General features: G+C 41.2%; 1 protein-coding gene across 6 annotated transcripts in view; it reads left to right on the forward strand.

The window, feature by feature from the left end:
* Positions 1-25,450, forward strand: part of ANKHD1 (ankyrin repeat and KH domain containing 1) — a 102,208-nt gene that overhangs the window by 51,888 nt on the left and 24,870 nt on the right. For all 6 annotated transcript variants that reach the window (XM_058034493.1, XM_058034494.1, XM_058034497.1 and 3 more), the window contains exons 11-19: positions 4,066-4,153; positions 4,765-4,892; positions 5,035-5,178; positions 5,860-5,962; positions 14,465-15,208; positions 21,922-22,067; positions 22,171-22,282; positions 23,026-23,171; positions 24,621-24,763. In XM_058034493.1, the coding sequence (XP_057890476.1) occupies positions 4,066-4,153; positions 4,765-4,892; positions 5,035-5,178; positions 5,860-5,962; positions 14,465-15,208; positions 21,922-22,067; positions 22,171-22,282; positions 23,026-23,171; positions 24,621-24,763 (1,754 nt within the window). The remainder of the gene's footprint in view (positions 1-4,065; positions 4,154-4,764; positions 4,893-5,034; positions 5,179-5,859; positions 5,963-14,464; positions 15,209-21,921; positions 22,068-22,170; positions 22,283-23,025; positions 23,172-24,620; positions 24,764-25,450) is intronic.

Here is a 25,450-nt window from a genome sequence, read left to right on the forward strand (position 1 = left end):
TGGTGGGACAAGTGAAGCTCATTTTTGTAGTCAACACTTTCTGGTTATTGCACTCTCTGGATGGTGCAAAATACAATGAAATTCTTTGTTTTGCCAGTAGTGAACAAAAATCCATCTTGTCTGTAACAAAGATGCTGTGTCTGACCTTTGTGCTCTCTTTGTAGATCTGAATGGCTCATGGTAGGAGTCTGAACTCATGAGAACTTCATTGCTTGGTCTTACCATTGTTCTTGCCTGCCTCATGCCAACAAACCAGTTTTCAGCTGGTGGATCTCATCCAGTTTAAGTTCATGTTCCAGGTCTTCATGACCAGGAAGCTTTGTTTGTAGGGCAAGAGCTGTGAGTTCTTCTTTCTCCTTCTGCAGGACAAGCAGGAGGACTTTAAAAGGACAATTTTGGAGGGCATAGAGCCAGGCAGGCATCAGGTGAGGTTGGCCTTTGATGCTTGTAAGCTGCAGCCTCAGGATGCATGCTAAGGACGAGGCATCAATCTCTTCAAAGATTTAGACACTCCCTGTGCAGACTAGATGGGGCTTGTTCTTGTTCTGTATTTTCCCTCCTGCTGGATTTTCTAAAACTGGTTTTAAAAAACAATATCCCAACCTTCCCAAATGCAAGAGGTTATCTCATTGAGAGGTTATCTCATCTCTTAAATCTCCTCTAAGTTCTTCCATTTTTAGGTGTTTACTTTAAACTAGAGGCCTAGTTGAGTTTTCAGGAAGGTTATTTGGGGCAGGTAAGTTGGTGACTGCTGGAATGAGTTCAGTCTTGAAAATCAGCAATGTTAGGGATTATAACTTTTTGCAACAAAAGCTTTCTCTAAATCATTTTGTTCAGAATAATAATTAGATTTCTGTTAAATATTCACTGTTGTCATGGATGAGGGAGACTTGTTAAAGAACTGAAAAGTTGGAACTTTACTTTGAAAATACAGATTTTCTTATTGAACATTTAAATAACATGCATCATTGAGAAAAAATCAAAGAACTATCCTAGTGATTAATATAACCATGAATATTTGTGAACCAAGAAGAATTGTATGTGGGGAAAGCCCTTATGTAGCTGATCTTGGCCTTGTCTAAACCAGAGAACTCAAAAGGAAGAATTAAAAAACACGAATCATTGTCATAAGATGCTCCTAATGACTCTGCTCTGCTCTGGGAAGTATTGATTGGTCCAGAAAGGAAATAATTATTGCTGACAGGAATCTCATCTCCTTCTTGAGTCCCAGTGGAAAAGGTGCAGATTAAATCCTGCCTGATTTGGGTAGTGCTCTCACTTTCCCCTCCCTTCCTATCTGTTTCCCAAAGCCACAGAAAATTCTCCCAGGGTGTTTTTCTATCCCAGCAGAATTAGCAGGAGAACACATCACCAGGGGTTTAGAGAATGGCTTTCCAGATGTGGCAGGGGTGTTCTCCTTTCTTCCTCTTCCTGATTGTACTAATTCCCACATTCCTCAGGGCTGCAGCAGTGACAGGAGGGGTTGCTGTGGTGAGCCCTAGAGGCAAGGGGATTGTGTTTGGAGACAATTTACTGGGTTTGGATATTGCAAAATAGACATCAGTGTGCACTTCATATAAATAAAAGGGAAAAGCACGTTGTAAAGGTAATGGAGACACTTCGAGACAACTTTCATTTTCTCTGTCCTGATTTTAATTATCTAATGCAGCTGAAAAAGAGATAGATATAGATATATATCCATAGATAGAATCTTTGAAATTTATGTTTATTCTAGGTAAAAAAGACCGGATGTGAGGAGACAAAGGCACTGCACTGTCTCAGCCTCTTATTTTGGCTTGTCCTAAATGTCTTCCCTTAAAGCTTGACTTGATGCTGTTTGACAGCCATTATTAGGGCTATAGAGAATGCTGAAGTCAGAATGAATTTAATCTTAAAATAAAGCATGTGTTTCTATCTTCCAATGTGAAAAATACCATCAGAATGCCATAAGTTTTGAAGATCTACAGCAGGTGGGCACCCAAATGGTTGTATTTGGCTGGACTGATGGTGTGCTTGGTGCTGCAAGGATTGGAAGTGTGTAGTAGCTGAGGATCAAGTTCTGCCTGCTTGGGGAAGTGACAGTTGGTTAAACTGGGCAGAATCCCTGCACTGCATTTCAATGAGGAACCTCCTGGCGTCCGTGTTGGAGACTTCCAACAGTGAAGTCTGTTAGAAAGGCAGAATGTTGCAAATAATTATTCCTAACTGCCAGTTATCTGCTACATCTCAGTGCAATACAGGATGCTTTTCACTACCTTGAATATAGCTAAGGTGGCCTAAAATAAATTTTGCATCTTGCCATCAGTAAGGATTTCAAGCTGGATGTTAAATCGTTCAGCAGCAGTGCCCAGGTCCTGCTCAGAGAAGGGTGGTGGTTAGGAATTCTTTGCACCCACAGCTGATGGAACCAGGGGTTTGCTGTGCTTCAGGCACACAGCAGCTTCTGGCTTTTTAGGATCTCTTGGCAGTGGCTGAGGAAGGAAAAACTATGCCAAATACCAGAGTAAGCATCAGGACTTAAGGGCACGCCACTAATTCTTACAATCATAGGGCCACATGTTAACATAATTACCTTTACATGTCCTGCAAATGTTTCTGCCATGCAGACAGTCCAGAAGCAGGTATTTATTGACATCTAAGCAGCCATTGCCCTGCAAGGAGAATCTATTAAATTTTTTTTCTTAAAAGTGACATCAGTAGTAAGTCTGTAAGGTTTTCTGTGCCTGTGTGTGCTGGTGTGTTTTACTGCTGAGTGAGCAAAGAAATCAAAGCTCTAATGTGGAATTTAGCCATGTGTTAAAGCAGTGGTGGACAGTAACACAGAGCTCTTGTGAAGGCTGAGGAGCAGAGCAGGAGCAGGAGAGGGGCAATGGAACCTCTTAGAGTGAAGGATGGACTTGGATTGGGGGCCAGTCTCCAACAGAAGATCCAGTCAAGAAGTTTCTTCTTCAAGCGTATGAACAGAAAACTAACTTAACATGCAGCTTGCAACTAGAGCAAGCCATATGTCAAAGGACATATGCAGAGTTTTCAGGAATACAGAAACTATGAAAGAAGGAATTGAGTTGTTCTGTCAAATCTCTTCTTGTCTGACTGTGTTTGCAAGTAGCCATGTCACCACCCCCTGTCAGTACTAAATGTTAACTTTCACTATCAGGTATACATGGAATTACAAAGTAAAGAGTGAATTTAGAGATTGGATTCACAGATATCTGATTTAAAACCACACATTTCTATTATTGATCAGACTGAATGTTTTTTAAATAGGATAATATTGAATATAGAGAGCACATGCAAACACTCCCAGGAAGATTATGTTCTCTCCCCTTGTTCTTTGGGAGGGTTGATATCATTGCTCAGCATTCTTTGTGGTATTGATCATGTCTACATAGCAGGCACATTGTCTAGCTCTGTAGCTGCTCTAATACAGTTGTATTCAACCACATCTTTGCAGTATTCAGACTTTTTTAATTAGAAAATTGTTCTTGATGCTCATTCCCTTTTTGTTGGTTTGTGTCATCCTTTTCTCAGCTTTCTGCTTTATTCTCCAATCCTCTTAGAGACTTTTGTGAGCTGCAGTGATTTGTCTCATTTTTATTTCTGATCCTCTTCAGTATGTTTTATAAATGTTGTGTGCACTTAAGGCATTATTGCAGTTTTGAGGTCTGGCAGCACATGGCAGCTCTCTGAACTGTAGCATTGCAGTTCATGGTTATTGTGAGCTTCCTGATACTGGGTGACATTTGTGTTAAATCTTCCATCCTTTCTGAGGAGGAAGCAAGGTCTTATTCTTCTCATGTTTGTTACACATTTGAGCACTAAAATAAAAAGGGGGTTGTAAGGTTTGATTCCAGTATGGATGTGGTCCTAATCCTTTTTAACAGTGTGATTTAGTATTTGAGGTAACATGAAAATTGACACCAGTCAGTTTGCATTTATTACAGACTGCCTGTGAGAGAGATCTTCTGCTCAGATGGGTAACTCTGGTCCCATCACAAGATACTTCAGAAGCTGAAACAATGGTACAATTTTTGCCCATTTATACATCTTTTATTTCTTCTCTAGGAGCACGAATCTGAAGGTGGGAGAACCCCACTCATGAAGGCTGCACGAGCTGGTCACTTATGCACCGTGCAATTCCTTATTAGCAAAGGTAAATGCTAGTTTGCATAACTAATTAACAACTTTAAATGCCACTTTATAATGCTACATGTTTCTGGCCTGTATTTAAAATTATTCTGGTTATATGTATATGAGCATTTGTCAATCCCCTGAGGGTTTTTTGAATTTCATGTGGTTCATGATAGAATGAGTTACAAAATATTTTTTTAGTTACTGCTCTTACTCTGTTATATAGATTAGAGTTGATGTACAGCAGATATTTTCAGTTTCTTAAAGAAAGGATTTCCTCCTTCAGAAAAGCACATCAAGTACTGTCTGAAACAGTAGCAACTGCACCACATAGTGATTGCTGCTCAGAGAGAACATTTGGAATTGTGCTTCTTACACCATGTGTTCCCTCACTTAACACTTACAAGCCCACTGTTGCTGTTGCAACTGCCTTGTCTTTACAAGGTGAGGAGGAGGATGTGTGGAAGCCAATCAGTTAGTCAAAATCCCTTGTGCTCTTTCCCTAGAAGTGTGTAGGAAGTAATTGGATTACAAGAGTAAAGTTGGTCTCTGTTCCACAGAATACTGCACTTGTTGATACTTTCTTTTAGAAAGAATTTCTTTGTGTTTAATTCTAAGCTCTTCTCTTACTAGGTGCCAATGTGAACAGGGCTACAGCCAACAATGATCACACAGTGGTGTCCTTGGCCTGTGCTGGAGGTCACCTGGCCGTGGTTGAGCTTCTCCTGGCTCACGGGGCAGATCCGACTCATCGGCTCAAGGTATTCACTGGCAGCTCTCCTGTCCAGAGGTTCTCAAAGAGCCACCTGGCTGATTTATCAAGTAGTAAATTTAAGTCATAGAATTATTACATGGGGAGCAAAACTCATCTTCTGGCTTTTTGTTTCCAAAATCTCACTTCAGGATGGCTCAACAATGCTCATTGAAGCTGCCAAGGGAGGACACACAAATGTTGTTTCTTACCTGCTGGATTACCCAAACAATGTTCTGTCGGTTCCTGCAGCAGACTTGTCCCAGCTCACACCTCCATCTCAGGATCAGTCTCAGGTAAGGCACAAGGAGTCTTTTTTAAACAGCACCATCAGTGTTGGGAAGAAACACTTGCATAGTCATTAATTTCAAAATTAATGTAGACAGTGGAAGAAATTTTAAAAACCCTGCACACATGAGAATGATAGAGAGTGAGAGAATTGGTCACTTCTACTTGCAGAGACCTGAAGAACACATGAGCTTTATTCCCTTTTGCTCCTGGACAGGATAGTCCCAAACCTAGGATTTCAAAAGGATGTTGTTTCTTTCCTGCATTTGCTTGGTATTTTGGTTGAAGAGTTCTAAATCCTTGTGGTAGTACCCCTCTGTCCTGGTTCAGGACACCTTCACATGGTATTAATGATTCTGTTTGTTGTATAAAAGAAAATAGATTGTGTCAATTCAGAATTCTGCAGTCTGAAGAGGCAGCTCCAGGGGAGTTAGCTGATTAAAAGCCTAAAGGAGTTCACAGTTTTCCAGCCAACACAGCCTGGGATCTTGCACAGAGTAGCACAGTTAACTTTGACATACTGTCCCCAGTAAAAAAGCAAGGATCAGGTCATACTAAGAAGTAGCACAGAATACACAGTTTGGGAAGAGTGAGCAGAGTATGCTGCAGTTCTGAGCCTGTGTATTAACCCTTGAAGAGCTGCTCTGGCAGGTGTTTGTACCTGAGTGTGTCTGTGCCTCTGTTTGAAGGTTCCCCGTGTCCCGGTGCATACGCTCGCCATGGTTGTACCTCCCCAGGAGCCTGACAGGACCCCTCAAGAGAGCTCCCCACCTCTCCTGGGAGTGGTGAAAGGTCAGTATGCAGCCACTCAGAGAATATATGTGGTTTGGAAATGGATAGACTGGGGATCATTTTATTAGAGCTTATGCATAGTGTAGTCCATTCCATCAGTTCTTGAACACCTCTAATGAATTATAACTTAACCCTATTTTATATAGTTCATAGTTTTTTCCTTATTTTCTTGCATTCTACGGTATAGCAACACTGATTGTTCTAACCTTATTGTGCTCACTCTAATTTATTAGAATTACACTTATTCAATTTTTTTGTGGAAGAAAATGCTTGTGCTAACTGCCCTAGTGCAGATAGATAAAACAGCTAATGTACTCCAAGTGTGGTGTTCGCTTTTGAATATTGTACATTGGTCTTCTAGAATAGTTGCAGCTATTATCCATGAACTTGATGCACCAACTTTTTTCTGTTCCATCAGTAGCAATGTAAACATGTTGACACTATAAAGTACCAGTGCAGATCTACTTACAGGAGAGTTTTTGTTTTATTAGTAATAGTTCTCTTGTGAGTAATCCTAACATCAGAGGTTTTGCTTTGAACATGGTCAAACTGATTGGTTAAAACTCCTTGTAGTTATTAAATTGCAATTAGGGAGTTTGTTTCCAGCTGTGGATTCTGTAAGAAAATCTTCACATCTGCTAAATCAGCTCAGAAAGAGAAGCAGATTCTCAAGTGCAAAGTTACAAACTGCAGCTCCTAATGATCTACTGTTTTGGATGGGGATCTTAAGCATTACAGTGTCCAAAGCTCTGTTAGCTAGATCTGCTGAAATCCTTTGTTTGAGGAAGCACCAAGCACTTCCAGAGCAAACAAGCAAACAGAAACCCCTTGGGGGCACAAATAAAGAGAGAAAAACATTATGTACCTGCTGGTGTCTGAGTGTGCAGCTGTGCCCCTCTCCATGCATTTGCCATGTGTGTGACCTCTCAGATGCACTTGGTATCTCATTTCCTAGGATGTGCAACACTTGGTATTTTGGATTTCAGAAAAATGAATACCAGACAAATAAAGAGAATATACAACTTCTGGTTCAAATAACCCTCCAAAAAACTGTATACCAGCATGTGGACCCTTCCAGTTCAATGCCTGTTAGCACTGTGGAGTGGGAGTGTTCTGGGAGCATTTTGTGGTGCATGGGAATCAGTAAGGGATTAGTTAATGCTAAGTCAGAAGACTGAACTTAAAAGCTGAAAGTTTCATTTTATTTAGTCCAATTATGAAAAGCAAATAGTTGACTGTAGTTTAGAAACAGCTCTCATTACAAACACCTTATTGCCAAAGTCAGCACATCCTTAGGTGTGTTTTTTTACAGTACTGTGATGCTGGGGCTGGCACAGGGAGATCTCATTGTTCACAGGGGTTCAGGACGTGCTTCATGCATGTCAGCAAAACTCATCTGTGCTGTGTTGTAGGAGATGCAGCAATCCCAAACCTGTCATCAGGCTGATGAAGCATTCCAAAAACTGCAAAGCTCTTGTGTCTCTCAGATCTTTAGGGGGAAAATTATATTTTTGTGCTAAACACTGTGTGCTCATTGCAGTGCAGAGTCACTGCACTGTGCTGAGCTGCCATTTGTGCCTTGTTACACACACAGGGCTTTCATTCACCAGACCTTCATCACTCAACTTCTTGGGAGGGGAGGGGCAAAAGAGGGAGTGAGTTGAGGTGTTTGTTATTTCCAAGGCAGCAGAGCAGTCAAATTCTTGCATAACAAAATTGTTTATCTGAGGCAGAACAATTACTTGCCTTCAATCAGAAGTAGCCCCTGAGTTTATGTATAAACTGAGAACTACTGGGAGGCAGGAGAGCAGTACCTTGCCTCCTTAACCTTAGCACTGTGAGATTCTTTTATAGACCTGTGTGAGTTTTGCAAGAAATGCAATAGTGACACTGTTTTCTGAAGAGTTCTTGGCAAATCAAATGTAAAACTTGAGGACATTTAAGTGTTCCTATTACAATTAAGATATGACGTGAGATTTTCAAGAGGAATTTTATGGTCTAATTTTGAATTTTATTATTATTCTTCAGTAAAGCATGGAGGCACATGGAATCATTACCATTTGAATAATTACTTTGGCAAAGGATTTAATATCAGTGTTTAGCAACTGAAAGGAGAAACATTTCAGAGGCAACAGTGGATCTGGAGAGGCTTAGATAAAGGTGACACACCAAGATTATAACTTGAAAAGAAGAAAAATCAGATGAAAAAAGGAGCAGAATTAGTTATGGGATTAACCAGACCTCAGCTCCTCCTTGCTTAGGAAGGATTGTTCTCAGTGCACTCCATTTAGCACGTGTCTGTTGTGTCCCTGTAAAAAGTCCTAGTTCAGCTCCTTTTGCTTCCATGGACAGAGGCAGGAGATCCCTTCCTTGGTGCATTCTGCCCTCTCTGAGCAGGGGCAGGATTGCTCAGCAGCAGCTGTGGTGCAGCAGCTCAGCACAAGGAGCTTTTTGGGTACAGAACCCAAATGTGCTGTGTCCACAGGCCCAGGGCTGTGTCCAGTGCAGGGCTGTGCTGCAGCTCCTGTGGCCCTGCACCTGCTTCCCTGGGAGAGGGGATGGAGCCCAGCCCAGGGAACAGTCCAAGGGAATGCTGCTGGATTTCTTCAGGAAACCAGCTGCTGATAATCCCCTCTGCTTTGTGAATGGTTCCTGCAGAGCCTTGTGCAGGGTTGGAACAGAGTATGCTCTAGATCATCATCAAACATGCTGGGACAGCAAGGGATGCTCAGGGAGCCTGTGGAAAGCAGCAGGGTTGTTTTCTTAGTCAAAATATTTCTACTAATATCAGCTGTTTTTCAATGTGTCAAAGTTCAAAGCAGTCTGATTTTGGAGAAGGAGGTATCAGGTTTTCAGAAATATTTTCTCTCGATGTTTTACTTCATTCTTTGAAATTGTGCTTACAAATGAACTAATTGGCCTAAAGTGAGTGCTTAAAACCTGTCAACATGCTGTCTTTAGACTTTTCTAGTGTCATTTTTAAGTGGGCAGTAGCTTGCAGTGGTTCTCATTGGAGGTGCAAGGTTTTTTTAGAATTACACAAAACCAAATAGACTTATTCAGGTGAAAGCTGCCCACATTTGCCTTTGATCCCTGTGAAGGAGACCAGAGTTCCCCTAAGGTTGAGTGGTACTTTTGGAATCTCTAAGCTTTCTCTGCTAGATATTCAATATATGGTATTTCCTGGATCCTCATGCTGAATCTAACAATCTGATGGTGTGGAGAAGGGAAGAAAAACAAACTCTATGTAACTTCAATAGATACAAATTCAATACTTTTTTTAATCTGCTATCTGACTTCTATGCCTAATATTGAGTTATATATCTCAGCAGAGATCTCATGCATTGTGTGATTTAATAAAAATAGAGCCCAGGTTAACAGTAAAACTAGGAAGTTATATGATTTTCATGGAGGTAAAAACATTAGTAAGGCAAATTGATATTCCTGCTTTTCCAGCTTTTGCATTCTGATTTTTACCAGATTTTTCTACTGCACAGACCCACCTGCCTGTTCATTGTGCTCCAACATCTTCCATTTAATTCTTGCCATTTCCTTCTGGAAACTTCCTGCCTGGGTCAGCAGCTAGCCCAGGTATCTGGGATGAGTTCCCAAGGGAGATTTCACCAGCCATGCCTACTGACTTCTGAATTTTACTAATTCTTTCTTTAGAGACTGAAATCCTTTTTTCTGCAAATCCTCAGCAGTGCAGGCAGGTGATTTGACACCCAGACACGTGTAGGTCCCCAGGAGCACAAATGTGTAACAATCTTTTCACAGTGGTTTGTGAAATTCTGCCCCTTTGAAGCTTCAGTCACCTGCCTGCCACCAACTAATTCAATTACATCTCAGCAATTTTCCAGTTGCATGCCATGAACCCACCAGAGGAAACTTGGGAAGAAGATTTAAAATGAGAGAGTAACTCAAATTTTTGAATGGCTGAAAATTCAGCTTGGCCTGGTTTCAGCTGTGCAGCCATTGCCTGTTGGATAGCATTGCACCTATTCCCTGCAATTTTCCATAGAAACAGCTGCAGGAGGTATAAAGAGTGGCAAAATTACTCCATGGTTCCAGGAGGGATAGTGTGAACATACTCAAACTCATCATTCAGCCTTCTACCAATTAACCTCTTCTTTATAAAGAATTCAGTATGTATGAAAAACCATGTAGCAGATTAATTTTCTTGGGAAATGCAGGCTTATTTTTTTTTCCAAATTAGCAAGATTATGTAATATTGTACTTTGCATTTGTGTGTGTATGGAGCAACTGATTGTTTCTCCAGGTCCTTAGAGATGAGTTTCTTTTTGATACAAATAATAGTTCAACACAGAATTTTCATGAAAATTCAATATTGAGTTCGTTTTATTCATGTTGATGAAGCTGGTGAGTTTTAATTGCAGGCTGCAAATTGAACTCTCAACTTCTGAGTGAAATCAGATTTACAGAAAGAAACCTCAAGTGCAAGAACAACAGACAAGCAATTCTGTTACAGAGCACACAAATGGCATGGTGATTCATACAGATTTCTATAACAGGGTCTCCAGCAGAGAAAATGTATTTGAATGAACAAATGTGTATCACACAACTGAATTTTTTCTTACTGTCATTTTTTTATGCTGGAAAAAATCTTTTTAACTTTACTGTTTGGATTTTGATCCACTTTTTTTCATTTGATAATGACAATAGAAATTAAGGAGCTGTTAACAAATTTTGTCTAATAAAATTAGAATTTTGAGAATAAGCATTTTGTCTAATAAAATATGAAGTCTAATACAACTGAAAGACATATAAATTAGTTCTTTCCTGGGAGAAGTGGCATCCTCTGGATTATAAATCACAGCTAGAAGAGCAACTTCCTTGAGAATCATAACCACTCGTGAGGAAATACAGTATCAGATTTGTTTGTTGGCAGCAACTGTATAAATACTGAATGTGTTCTAAGCAAATTCAAATTAGAAGAGTTCAATTGCTTGAGAAAGCCACCTGAGGGCTACAGAACTGAAAGGCATTTTTGCAGGTTCTTGCTCACAGTGTTTAGGGACTTTCAATGTTATTTGCAGCCAGAAGCATCAAAACCTGGTCATGGTGTCCTCTCTGCTCAAGAGCCCAGGAATGATTCCTGCAAGAGGCTCTTTGGGGTGAGGGGGCTCTTGCAAATCAGCTCTGTGGGAGATAATGTTAAGTGAAAGGAAGAACTGCAGGAAATTGCCATAGGAAACAGCTGTCACTGCCTGGGGAGAGGTGGGGATCAGAGGAGTGCAGGGGAAGCTGTGTTTGTGTTTGGCAGAGTAGGTCTCACCCTGAGGCATGAATGTTGGTCACAAACCTGGCTGAAGATCTCTCTGCCGGAGTTGTGGTGAAGGCTGTGTTGGACAGGGCAGGAACCAGAACTTGTGGCAATGTGGAAATGCAAATAAAAGAGCAAATGGTGATACTGTTCACAAAATAATTGGGGAATCAGTCCCTCCTTTACTCTGTGGCTTTCCTGGCATGCCCAGAACCACTCTGGGAAAAAAAAAAAATCTTTTTTTTTCCTGTAACCGTAGTACTGGATGGCAGGTGGTGAGGCAACATCTGGATTTGTCATCTTCAGTCTAAATAACTTACTTTGATACCAAACAAGTCTTCTAAAAGTGATGAAAATAGTGGCTTTAGAGGCTAGATTAACAGTTTAATGTTGCTAGGTGTAATTTTGGTAGTAGGTTGATTGTGTAGATGACTGATGCTGCTCCCAAAAGATAAATGTACAAAATAAATTTTTTTTAAAAGGTTGACATGGTTATGATCTGGCCTGTGATTGGATTCTTAAGTCTTACTGAATTTATGTGTTTCAAAAGTTGAAGTGTAAAGTGTGTGTTCATAATTATGTACTAAAATGGACACAGTATTTTTCAGGATTTTGTAACATAGAGGAGATTTGGCTAAACCAGGAAATGCTACTTTTTAGTACATCCAGTATTTGCATATTCAAAGCTACCAACAGTGTAACTTCTCCTCCTCTGCTTTCACCTGACTCTTCTGGTGAGCATGTCAGGTTTAGCAGATCTTTCTTCCTACCCCTCATCCTCTACCAATACCTTCAGTTACAGCTTGCAAATGTTTTCTGGCATAGAAAGGGTGATCTGGAACCTGAAAAGTGGCCCTGCTATCCAATTAGCAGCTGATTAATGTAAATTTCTATACCTTTTCTGGAACTTGAGAGTCCAGCTGGTCTCCTAACACCAGTCCTCAGAAACTGTCCCACCTTTGTGTGATGATTGCTGCTTGGAGCTGCTGTCTGAGCCCAGCCCAGCTCTCCAGGTGGGGTTTGTGCTTCTGCTCTTTCCTTCCTCTTGTGCCCCTAGAAAAGCTTTCCCATGACAGGTTTGTTTTCTCCCCAGCTCAGACTTGATTGAGAGGGACAACTTTGATACTTCATTATATGGGAGGCTCTTTGAACTGCAGCTTTTCTTTCCTGGAGTGATAGAAGGTGTCCAGATCTGCTGGGCTGTGGGAATGCCTTGAGTGAGGATGGGAATGATAAACACAGGACCCTTAGGGGTGACAGTGAGCAGGACAGAGGGTTCCCACCTCAGCTGAAGGCACGGTTCATTTGCACTTTGGTTACTATTGCAGTGCAGCAGTGCAGCACAGCTTCCTTTCAAAACAAGGACATAGACAAGCCTTGCAGAGATTTCTGGTGAGAAATGCATTTCTCAAGAGTGGTCTCACAAACCTGTTAATTCCACTTGTTAAAATGAAAGGATCACCCCTGAGTGCATGGCGAAGCCAAAGAGGTTAGAGCAGGCTTGAGCTAAAGAGCCACCAGCCAGCTCAGAGCCAGGGATTGCTGAACTTCCCCCAAATTCCTTATTGTGTGCTGAGAAAGTGCCTGGGGACTCAGTCCTGGTTCAGAGACAAAGTAACAGTGGTGGGGAGAGGTGCTCAGAGCTGCACAGAGTATGGAGCTGCAGAAGGAGCATCCTGAAGGGTGGTCCCAGGGGCTGTGGGATCCTGGGCTGTTTCCTGGGGTTGTTTAAGGGTGGCTGTGGGATTCTGGGCTGTTTCCTGGGATTAGTAAGATTCTTGTTGTTTCTCATATAATTAGATGTAGTTTGCTCTCCCAGGAGTCTGCTGAAGGTGTGAAGTACAAAGTTGGTCCAATTCTATTTCCATATTTGTTCTTTCTCTTTATAAGAGAAAAATCTCACGTTTGTTTGGTTTACAATTAGTTCCTCCAAAAAAGATTCATTTCAAAGTGAGGTGTATGTGACTCTTGTTTTGACAGCAATGCAAAGAGAAGTTATTTGTGAATTAGTGTATTGGTGAAGGATAGCCCAGAGAGAAATAAATCTGTGTTTCAGGAAGCTTCATCCTTCCAGGGCTGGTGGCTGATCCATGGCTTAGTTCTTGCATCCAGACTTTCACTTAACTGTGTAATGTTTAGGTAATTTTATTAAACCATGGCTCAAACTGTACATCATTTTAGTTCCCCTTTTAATGATTAATTATGTGAGTCTACTTTATAAAACTTCAAGTCTTCTTTCCTTTTTTTTTTTTTTTTTTTTTTTGAAGGCTCCATATATCAGTGCTTGGGTAAAGCAAACTTTCTATTATTGCAGAAAATTAATCAGGCTAAAACTTTCACATTTGTAATTAAAGTCTGACACTGAAGTAATAAGTACAATTTCAGTGCTTAATAGATTCTTTTCAGTAAGATGTGTCTAGAGTTTCCCAGATGTGGCTTTTGGGAAAGCAGCCATGGGTTGCTTGAGGACAGTCAGTAATTGGGGCAGGGCTGCCCAGGTTTGGTGGGCCTTGGTGAAGGTGATTTTTAAAGTCTTTATAATGAACAGAAGTGTTCATTTATTACTGGATGGGGAAGTGAGCATGTTGTTAGTTTGGTCCCAGAATTTTTAAAAAGGTGCTAAAACTTCACTCTCCACTTGAAAGCACTAAGTTTGCAATGGCAGGTTCTGCTTGTAATGTCAAGGTGAATGCTACAATGTTTGGAGAAATCCTAATTCAAAGTATCATCTTACTGTCAGGTTAGTCTGCTCTCAGCCATAGAGTCTTTCTGCTCCTAACCTTGCTGTTGGAAGTCAGCCTCTGGAAAATACTCTTACTTTAAGGTCTGCAGATATCTTACTCACTTCTGCACGCACAGAAGAACTTTGGGAACTCAGTAGATCATGTAAATGGCCTTGCTGTTCTTGCTGATTCCCCTTCCCAAGTGCATTGTCACCCATGTCAGAAATTGTCAAGGTTCCTTGTTAGATTAAAGTAGCTGTGCTGAAAGGGATCATGTGAGGACCAATATTGAAAATTCCATCTATCTGCTTTGTCCTTTCTTGTCTTAACATGGAGTGTAGGGTTTACCTTTCTGTGCTTTGACAGATGTGCAGTGTTAGTTGTAAAGATTTTTTTTCATTTTATTTTTTTATTATTATTATTTTTGGTGGGTGAGAGGGGAGGTTTGGGGTATCTTCAGCATGGCATTTTTTCAAACATTTTTCATGTGCTTAGGTGCATCCAAGCAGAAGTCAAGTTCCCTGCAGGTAGCAGATAAGGACCTACTGCCACCTTTTCACCCATACCAGCCTTTGGAATGCATAGTAGAAGAGACTGAAGGCAAGCTGAATGAACTTGGACAGAGAATTAGTGCTATTGAAAAAGCACAACTTAAATCATTGGAATTAATTCAAGGTGAACCTTTAAATAAAGATAAGATTGAAGAACTTAAAAAGAACAGAGAAGAACAAGTACAGAAGAAGAAGAAAATATTGAAGGAGCTTCAGAAGGTGGAAAGGCAGTTGCAGATGAAAACCCAACAGCAGTTTACCAAAGAATATTTGGAGACCAAAGGTCAGACAGACACACCACCTGCCCTGCAGCAGCAGTGCTCACTTACAGGGGTCTTCCCAGAAGTGGAAGCTGATAAGGGTCTGCCAGAGGATAACTTTTCAGGGTTACCTCAGGTTGACACAATCTTGTCTAAAGATGATGAGCAACACCAGTCTCCACCACCTGCTGAACAAATAGAGTTTGTCCCTATCCAGCCTTTGCCAGCACCGCAATGTAATTTTTCTGGTAACTTAGGTTATAATGGGACAGAGTCTCTTGAACTTCAGAAAGCATTAGGGAATCAGCAGAATGTAGGACAGCAGCAGCAGATTGCTGGGCAGGGGCTCTTAGTTCAAGAACCAGACGGATTAATGGTTGCCACTCCTGCACAGACGCTTACCGACACTCTTGATGACCTAATAGCAGGTGGGTTAAGAAATATACCTATTTTTGCATTAATTTGTGTGCTCAGTTTCCCTCTCTCTCCTTCCCTCCAAATACGTCTTGGGGTTTTCCAGTTTGGGAATACTTGCTTAAGAATAAAGTTCCTGATTAGTGCTATTAATCCTAACAGTGACTTCCAATTCTAACATGATACTTTTAAATATCTTTTTTTCCAAAGTGCAAAACTTCCTGTACTGGACACCTGTTTTAGCCCCTTTGGCCTCATCTTTTTCTGTGCTTCTTTAAAAAGCCTCATCATGAGTAATTAGTAGTGCCCATTAGGAAACTCAAAAGCATGACAGAATTATATCTTCTGTAGAATTTTCTGTGCAGACTTATCAGTGACTTTCTTCAGTGTGGTAGCCATCTCTAGAAAAAGCCAAATTGTTGTCACTTTTATGGACAAACCCATCCCTGTCCTTGCTGCTGGAGCTTAAGGGACACAGCCTGGAATCCACGCACAACCCCTCCGTTCTGTGATGGCTTGTGTTTGCAGAATCCCTGCTAAACCCTGGGTGTTGTACAGGAATATCTGCAGGTTAGATGTTCCACATGGTAAAAACATGTCCTGTTAGCTGGATGAAAAGCAAAAACCCCAACATCCTTCCACGTGTTGGCACGGTGTGAAGAGGAATGGGAGTGCCCACACATCGGTCTGTGTGAGTGCCCTTGTGCAGACACAGGGATCACTTTGGGTCACTTCATTTCCTGGACTTGACTAGGATTGAGGTTTGCTGCTGGAGGTATGTAGGATATAGCCAGTGTTGTTTGGTCTGTAGTTTTTTTTTTTAATTCAGTGTTTCTCAACTTTTCTTTGTACCTTGTGCCTGTACCCCTGCCCATTATTTTCCTGTCTGTCTCCCCCTGCCCCTTTGTAGTCACTGCCGTGTCCTCTGATGTCAAGGCTGCAGAAGTGTGCAGTGAGATCTTTGAGCCATTCCTTGGAGCCTTTGGAATGGTAATTGCATCAAGCTCATGCAAGTCAAGAGTACTTGTGACTTTGCCCAGGGTTGGTAGAGCAGTTGGGTGGTTGTACCAGCTCCTGTCCTTCCCTCACTGTAATTCCAGTTGTTTTATTTTATACAGCATCAGTTTTAGCTCCTCCTGTTCTGAGCCTCCCTCCCTGCTCTGTGGTGCTCTTTAGAATACCTAGCCAACATTAAAACATTCTCAATTTTTATTACTCAAAATTTTAATCTTGGAATGTATAATGAGGAAAATTTGAATGGCTAACACAAAACATAATCAGCAAGGGATTAATCTTTGGAATAGTTGCTGTTGGTGAGAGTTGAACGTGTCTGGCACAAGGCCATGGAGTCTGTACCTTCTCGTGGTCAGCAGCTCATTCTGCAGCCACAAACTCAGTGTCCCCACTGTGAAAAGTGCTGCAGTCCAGCTGAGTGTGAGAACTGTGCTGTAGGAAAAAAGATTGCAAGCAGCCAGAAAAACTGTATCTTAAAAATAATTATAAAAAGTTGAATAGACATTGGTTTGCTTTCTGGAAACAGCTACTGGTTTTGCTAAGTAGTTAGAGACATTTTTTGCTAAGACATGAGATTTACTTATTTCAAAAATCACTACAAATAGCACCATCTTCTGCATTAGAAGTGAAATTTACAGAAATGCAACTTGAGGAATCTTTAGTTATTGAGTTCCAGAGGCTTCTGCAAAAAGTAGTATATTTTCTTCTGAAATTCATTAGTCTCTTTCACTTCCCTCCAGAAAAAATTGTCAGAAGATAGATATCTTTCTCACTTTGTACATCCAGACTGTGTAAAAGTGATCTCCATGTAAATTATAATCCTACTATATATCAGATTTATAGCCATGTAAAAACAAATGGTAAATTTATCTACTCATACTCTGAACTCTTTGATCCATATGTAAAATACATTTTTCTGACAAACTTACCCTATAGTCCTTAATTTTAGAAAGAATTTTTGAGCAATAAAAGCTGTTACAAGATCTGTTTTTACATGCCCACTACAGATGCCAGGTAAAATGGTTCAGGGGCTTGTACCTGGATTTTAGGGAGCTTGTGTCCCCCACTCAGGGTGTCTTTTAGGGCTCCCCTTGATCCCAGTGCTGGAGCTGCAGTGATGTCAGTGAGTGATTCTGGGTTTAGCAGAGGGATGAGCATTTATCTTCCTTCTGAGGATTTCAGCTTGGGTGGGAACTGCTTCAGAAGAACAGAAATTATTTTTCCCTATGCCCTGGAATACCTTTTACTGTTGCCCTTAGCAGTGGTGATATCCAGAGGAGGCCACAGAGATGCTCCAAGGGCTGTAGCCCCTCTGCTCTGGACCAGGCTGGGAGAGCTGGGGGTGCTCACCTGGAGATGGGAAGGCTGAGGGGAGACCTCAGACTCATTCCAGAGCCTAAAGGGGCTCCAGGAGAAGGACCTGGGACAAGGGTCTGGAGGGACAGGACACAGGGAATGGCTTGCCACTGCCAGAGGGCAGGGATAAATGGGATATTGGGAAGAAATTGCTCCCTGTGAGGGTGATGAGGCCCTGAGGTTGCCCAGAGAATCTGTAGCTGCCCCTGGATCCCTGGCAGTGTCCAAGGACAGGCTGGATGGGGCTTGGAGGAACCTGGGCTGGTGGAAGGTGTCCCTGCCCATGGCAGGGGGTGGAATGAGATGAGCTTTAAGGTTCCTTCCAACCCAAACCATTCTGGGATTCTGTGATGTGGGAGGCAAATCTTTCCAAGTCTCAGCTGGGACCAGTTGTAAGGAAGAATTTCAGTTTCTGTGAAGCTACAAATTTGTATTTTGCTGACCAGCTTAACAGTGACAATATACATAAATGGAGTATTTATCTTACAGTTAGCTGGCAGGATGTGTCAACTGTGAGGTGTTTAGGTGGTGAATGTCAAGGTGCAAAGTGTCAGTGAGTCGTGGCACACATCCCCTCTTCTGTAAAACTACACAGAAGTAAACAAGTACCTTATGGAAAGTCAGCTAAAACCTAAAAATGAAGCAGCTCTTTCCCACACATCAGGTTGTGTGAGTAAATAAACTCCAGAATGTTTTGCTTGTAACGGAGTTTATTTTGATGTGCTGCTGCAGAAGTCTTGCACCCAATAGTACATTAAAGATGTGACTTACTACAGTCAAAATTCTAATCAGGTTTACAAAAGAGACAGACTTGGTGCAGTTTAGAGTGGGAAACCAATCAATTAATTTGGAACACAGATATCATTTTCATTACTCAGTATCTATCTGGTTTCTTGGAGCCTCTTGTCTTGCATATTTGGAGTTTCATTTCAGCTCACCTTCTGCATTTTCAATTGCAAATTTCTTAGTTGTAGTATCTGAATTGAAAGTGTTTGCTGGTTTAGGGTATTAAAGATGAGGAACTTTTCTGTGTTGCTGGGGTTTGTCTCTAGCTGGAATATTTTTGTTTCTCTTTGTTTTGCTCAGCTGGTATTTTTAGTCAAGAGACTGTGTGTGCTTTTCTGTCCCACTCTCATCCTGTGAGCTGATGTTTCCAAACTGAAATTTCAGGTGTGTTCTGAGAATCTTTGTTGTTTGGTTCTGATATTCTGGTTGTAGTCTGTGATACAGAATTATGATATTTTAAGGTAAGGATTTGGAAGGTGACATCTGAGTTACTGTATTGAGGATTGGAGTAAAACTGGTTACTGGGACAATCTGGAGTGAGGAATGAATGGTGAGCCATGAAAGGAGCTGCAGTTACCAATGTGCCAAAACCTCTGCAGTAGCAGGTCACTGAGAAGCTGCCTGGACAGGCTGAAAGACTGCTCAGGCTTGAAAAAGGATGATTCTCTCTGTCCTGAAAATCCCAATTCCTTTGAGGAAAGAGGAACTGAAATCTAATTCCAGTATTTCTGTATGCCAATGTCATGACAGCAGTTGGGTAGCCAGTTTCAGCCTACAGCTAAAATCTCATCCAGTGCTACTTGCTCCAGGTACTGTCAATGCTCCAGAGTGCTATTTGGATAAAATACCAAGATCTTGCTTTCTTTTGTTTTACTCATGTTTCCTTTGATATTTTTAATGACTTTGAAAATAGTTATCCATGTCTTTAAAGACCAGCATTCAGCTTCCCACTCATACAAACACAGATCCTTTGAAACATTGGAAACTCTTTGTAGGGCATGGGAAACCTGGATTTTGTCATGTGTAGGGTAATTTATTTTTTTTTCTATAAGGAAATCTTTTGAATATTGAAGTCTATGGACATGTCTAAAACCTCTGTCACAAAATTGGTATTTCCCTGGAATTGAGGGCAAGCAGTGTCAGTGCTGCTTTCACTGCTAAGCTGTGGTACCACAGACATTCCCTGTTAATGCCATGGTGGAACCATTGCTGCAAGGTCATTTTCAAGTTTAAAATCTGGATTTTGCTGTGTAACTAGAGCTGGGATGAGTCAGCCCCATGAAACTGGAGGCAGAAGTTCCCAGGCCTTTTTTGCTCCACAGACCACAAATTATGCTGCTGCTCCATGGGTCCAGCTTGAGTCCACACTGAGGAAATAAAAAATAGCATTTTGAAAAATCTGCCATTTTGTAAGCTCAGTAGTTTTACAGGGGGTGATTAATTGGTGAGTGTTGCAGGAATATTTGTTAGATTTTATTTTAAACCATATTTTAGGGTATCAGTGCAGGGTTTATCTTCATTTCTACTGCCTGTGGTGTTCTCTCTCATGTTTAATGTTATAACTGTGCACATGAAGTGTGTAATGCACACTTGTATACTTCAAACACAAGATGAAAATCTAAAGTATGCAGGAAATACTTTGATATTTTCAGTCATGGTTGTGAAATACAGAGAATTTGTGGGACCTGTGACAGCAACACTGAATATATCACTTTAAAACCCTTAAACTGGCTCCTGTGGAGTCCCTCTGCACACCCTGCTCTGCATGCACACCACATGCATGTGGTTTTATGTGTATCTGTAGTTGCAAGAACTGAAAAAATTGAGCCAGTGTCTTCCATGAGAAAGAACCAGCTTGATTTAACATAAATCTTTAACAGGGTGATATGGTATTTTGGAAGGAGTCATCTGTAGAAATCCAATTATTTCAGTGCATTGAGCAAGAAAACAATCGTATTGCATTAATTAATGCTCATTTGCTGTTGTGAGTGATAATCCATAGTGAGCTTTTGTATTTGAAACTTTTAATTCAAATCTGGTTTGCTCATGAAGGTTGTAACAAGAATTCAGATCTGGTACTTCATTGCCTAAACGTGGTGACCACATGTTAATGCTGATTTTACCTATGCAAGGAGAAGTGTTTGCTTAGAAAATACAACTGAAAATGGAACTTCCCCAAATTTCAGTGACCCACCTGCCACGTTTGCAGAGCCCAGTGGAAGTGACCCACCTTGCTGTGCTTCAGTCTGTTTCCTTTGTCAGGCACTGGCAGCTCTGTAGGCTGCATCAGTGGTGTTAATGGTCATGTTGGGGCTTTTGCTATGACTTTTCCATCTGCACCATTTTCCTGTGAGTAATTGCTGGTGTGTAATCTGTCAATTAAATGAGGAAGGTTGAGCTGGTTTGCAAAATTTTTTCTCTAGGTCATACACAGGTTTGAGTTCATCCTTCATCTTCCCTTAGCACTTGGACAAAAGCAAAATGCTGCTGCTGCTTGTTTCCTACCTGGAGCTGTCAGAGTTTTCCTTTAGTTCCTTCTTCCAGGAACGCTGCTAAGTACTGTGTGGTTTGGCATAACTAAAGCTCACCAGGTGTTCCAGCTGATGAGGCTACACAGTAGAGACATTTGGCAATCCAGCAGTGACAATCTTTGTGAAATCCAGCTGCTCTATCAGCAGGGATTACTGAAGCTAAAACACACACCAAGTCTGTGTAGGTGTGTTACACCTTGCTGGCAGGGAATCCCAGCTGATTACAGGGATCAGCCTCCACTTGGACTCTCATCAGGTTACAGAGGCAGGCAGGAGTTCTGGCCCTGCAGTAGATATCCTCTGCTTGTTGATTTAAAACTAGGTGAAAAAAGTCTGATTCTCAATTATTAATTTTTTTAGTAATTGTTTAAAAAAAAAAAAGATAAAGTTGCATTCCTTGTGTCCCTGTGCAATGCTGGATCTTCAGGATGGCATCTTTTACAGGCTGTGCATCAATCAGAATAAATTTTAGGGAGCACAGACAGTTTTCAGCTTTCTTATTTTTGTTGACTGCCCCCTCCTGTCTGCTTCCCTTCCACTTTCCTGGGTTGGTTTAACTCTGAGACATGATTAATGGTGTGAGTTGCTGTCAGTCATCTTGCTCTGCAAACTTTCTCTGGAGGCTGTGTGCACTAACCTTTATGTGAAAAAATTTGGGATTGCAGAAGAAGACTACATTTTTCAACATTAGGTTTGTGTGTTAGTGATAAATAATTTGCCTGCTTAAACTGAGCATATGATTGAACTCTTTTTAACAGTGAAGGTTACAATTAGAAAAGGGTAACTAATCACCTTCATAATTCACACTTGTAATGCATACAGACTGATTAATAAAATTATTTTCTAACTTATCACAGTTTGGAGACGATGCTTGCACTGTGTAACTGCCACAAAGCCGCTTTTTGGTTTTAGGAACATTCAATTTGCTTCCCCCATTACTATTCTGATATTAGACCATTGCAGTTTTGTGGAACTTAATATTTTTCATATAAAATGAGACATTGCTAAGAGTGGATTAATAACCTGGTGTTCATTTTCAGCTGTGAATAGCAGAGTGCCCAGTGGCTCCACCAGCTCCTCGCACACTACCGAGTCCCCGACGCCCGAGCCCTGCCCGCAGGCAGGCAGCAATGTGCCCCCGCAGTCCGTGCTCCCCATGTACCCATCTGTGGACATTGATGCACATGTGAGTAATCCAGCTAAGCTGGGAGGGGATTGGCTTGGAAAAAAAAAAATTTGTCTTTATTTTTTGTTTCTGAATATCTGCTTTTTTTTACCTATGTATGAAGACTGAAAGCAATCACGACACCGCGCTGACGCTGGCGTGTGCGGGAGGGCACGAGGAGCTCGTGTCTGTGCTGATCGCCCGTGGTGCCAATATTGAACACAGAGACAAGAAGGGTGAGTGAAAGCCAAAACACAATTTGACCTTGAACTAAAGCTTGAAACAACGAATTTCAAAATGTGAACTGAATTCTTGCACTTCACATAGTAGCATTGGTCATACAAAGCCAGTGAGCTTCTGTCTGCACCTGAGTGGGATCTTAAGCAGATTTGTGAAACATGAGGCACTTCTGTCCTTACAACTCACCCTCTACAAATGACCTCAGCAAGCTGGATAGAGGAGCTGATGGGGGTAACCAGCCCATCTTGCCTGTCAGAGCTGAATGGTTGGGTATCGTTTTCAGGAACAGACTTCAGCAAAATCTCACATCTTTTAGAGCTGAGAGAACAAAACCACCACACCACCTGTGTTGGAGCTCATATTGACCACTGGCAGTCAGCAACACATGCAGGGCAGGTGTGGTCACTGGTTGGAGCTTAATTTAACAGTAATTATGCAGAAAGCTGTGACTTCTCCAAGGAGAGGAGTTGGTCAGAACTTAATCCAAACTGATCACTGCAAGCAGTGTTTAAATTTCTTTTGAACAGCCTTTGGCTGGAATCAGAGCCACGATGTGACAGGGTCAGAACAGGGTTGGGAAAGGCTCTGAGATTGTGGCACCCAGCAGGAAACACCCAGTCTGAGGAAGAGATATGATCAATAGAAGTCATTGTGAATCAACCCATTTGTGCATTTCTGCTCCTTAATAATACTGTTAAGATACTCAAGGTTGCTTTTTAATACAATCTCATGTTACTAGGTTTTACACCCTTGATTCTGGCTGCAACTGCTGGACATGTTGGTGTGGTGGAAATTCTTCTGGACAAAGGTGGGGATATAGAAGCGCAGTCGGAGCGCACGAAGGATACTCCGCTCTCCTTGGCATGCTCCGGTGGACGCCAGGAGGTACAGACACATCCTCAAAGGGTTGTTACTTGTAGATAGGGGCTTTTTTGTACAGTCTTGGGCTTCTTCTGTTGTTGGCACATCTTACTTTTTTTCTGGAAGGTGTTTCAGTGTAGCTAATTTAAGGCTTTTTCTTCTTCTAAGAAAGGAAGAAGAAATTTAAGTCTTTTTTCTTCTCTCCTTGCCTATCCCAGTTTGTTAGTTAATGGTCACAGTCACTTGTGATAATTTGTGGTCTTTCTTCAGTCAGTGCATCCTCACATAGTAAGTACTTCTGTGAGGGAGGCAGGTATTTCTTGAATAACTTTATTCACTGAGCAGTTCCCTTATCCATCTTCCCTGTTGTCAAACCTGAAACAGCCAGTGCAGGTACACAAGGGCAGAAGCTGGGATTTTGTGTGGGCAGTACATGGCTTTAGTGATAATGCACAGGGCTGATAAGTGCAGATGCAATGCAGGACACATTGTGCGCATCTTTTATTTAAGGAAGTTTCAGAGTTCTGTCAGATTTGTGTGTGTGTGTTGTTGTCCAAATAAGATTTGTGAAATCCTTCCTATTTCAGTCATGTGCATAGCACCTTAGAAGATGGCATGGAGACAGCCAAGAGCTTTGTAGTAGATTAATATAAGGATTAAAATATTTGGCCAAAATTGGAATGTGTCCATTTTACTTTTGAATTGCAGATCTTTAACAGTAAAAGTGCTTCTCATAAAAAAGGCAAGATCAGCATGGCCTGTAATAGTAGCATTATATATTGAACTACTGAAGTCTTCTGTTCTTCCTCTTTATTTTTTTTTCTTTATGCCAGAATCTGCCTCTTATGTTTTTGGCTTAGCAAGGAGCATTTTTTCTGGCTTGTTTGGAAATCACCTAGCTTATATTAATAGTAAATTGAGGCCCACTGGAGTACATTACCAAAATGGTTGAATTTTCTGCCATTTTATTTCTCAACTACTGATAGAGGAGTCCTTCCTCATCCTTCTTCCATTAACATCAGTCCCTCTGATTTTTACCACTTTTTTTTTTTGCATAGTTCATATAATAGAGATGGCCAAACTTGGCTCAAGTGTCATTTGAATTCAAGTTGTGAGATGATTTTTTCTGAAAGAGATGCTCAAACATTGTGAGACATTATGGGAGTGGGGTAGATCTATTGTTTGCAAACTTAAGATTCCCAGGAAGAGCTTCACTTTAAAGCCTTGCAGTTTTATTTAGGTAAAATAACCTTTCTGGCAGACAAGTGCTCAGCTGCTGTGGTCATGGGCTGTGGGGGCTGGACAGAGATAAGGAAAAGTCAAGCACAAGAGGGTGGAGATTTTCCTATGGCATCCTGTCTGTTGACAAAGGAAACTGGTAGCGCATTGGAAAGTCTGTGATAACATCCCCTCACTCCCTGGATAACAGCAGAGGCCACAATATGTCTGTTAATACTTGTCCTGTCTTTTCAGGTTGTTGATTTGCTGTTGGCCCGGGGAGCAAACAAAGAACACAGGAATGTGTCTGATTACACGCCGTTGAGCCTTGCTGCATCTGGTGGCTATGTTAATATCATCAAGATTCTTCTCAATGCTGGGGCAGAAATTAATTCCAGGTAATGTACCATGTGAGCAGCTGAGCTTCAGTGTGGCACAGGCACTCCCTGTTGGCTCCATCCTGAGGCACAGGTTGGAATCTCAGGTGTTTTCAGATCTCCTTGCAACAGTGTTTTTACACTGATGACATCTTCTATGTTCATGTTTAGTGCTTTTAAATCCTTTAACTAGCACAAACTTCATCTGACTTATACCTAAATTTTGAGGGACTATAGTTTGCAAACCTATTCTTTCCCTTTTCCAACATTCTGAGGTCTGAAAGTCAAACTATTTCCAAATAGAACAATGTCAAGAAAGCAACCAAGTGCTCAGGGCAGCTCAGTGTGTTTGAAGATGTCTTCTTCAAGCAGAGGAACAAATTTACACAGCAGTGTCTCTTAAGCCTGCTCTGTATAAGTTTAAGAAAACTTACATGTATTCTAACACTAGATAGAGCAAGAGAACTCTTAACTAGGGAAAGTTAAGGCTGTGCTAGAAGCATGTTTTTCTTTGAAAAAATCAGATGTAGCTTAAGGCTTATGTTTGCTTTGGTCATCAGAATGTGTAACAGCTGAAATACATTTTCCTGGTTTATAAATTGCAATTGTCTATTGCATATAGTCCCTGTGGTGGTTTCTCCTAATCAATTAAAATGCTGCTATTTTAGGTCAGTGCCTTATTTTGTGTAGGTAATATGTTCTTTTCTG

This window comes from Melospiza georgiana, chromosome 15 (genome assembly GCF_028018845.1).
Source record: "Melospiza georgiana isolate bMelGeo1 chromosome 15, bMelGeo1.pri, whole genome shotgun sequence".
NCBI classification, from domain to species: Eukaryota; Metazoa; Chordata; class Aves; order Passeriformes; family Passerellidae; genus Melospiza; species Melospiza georgiana.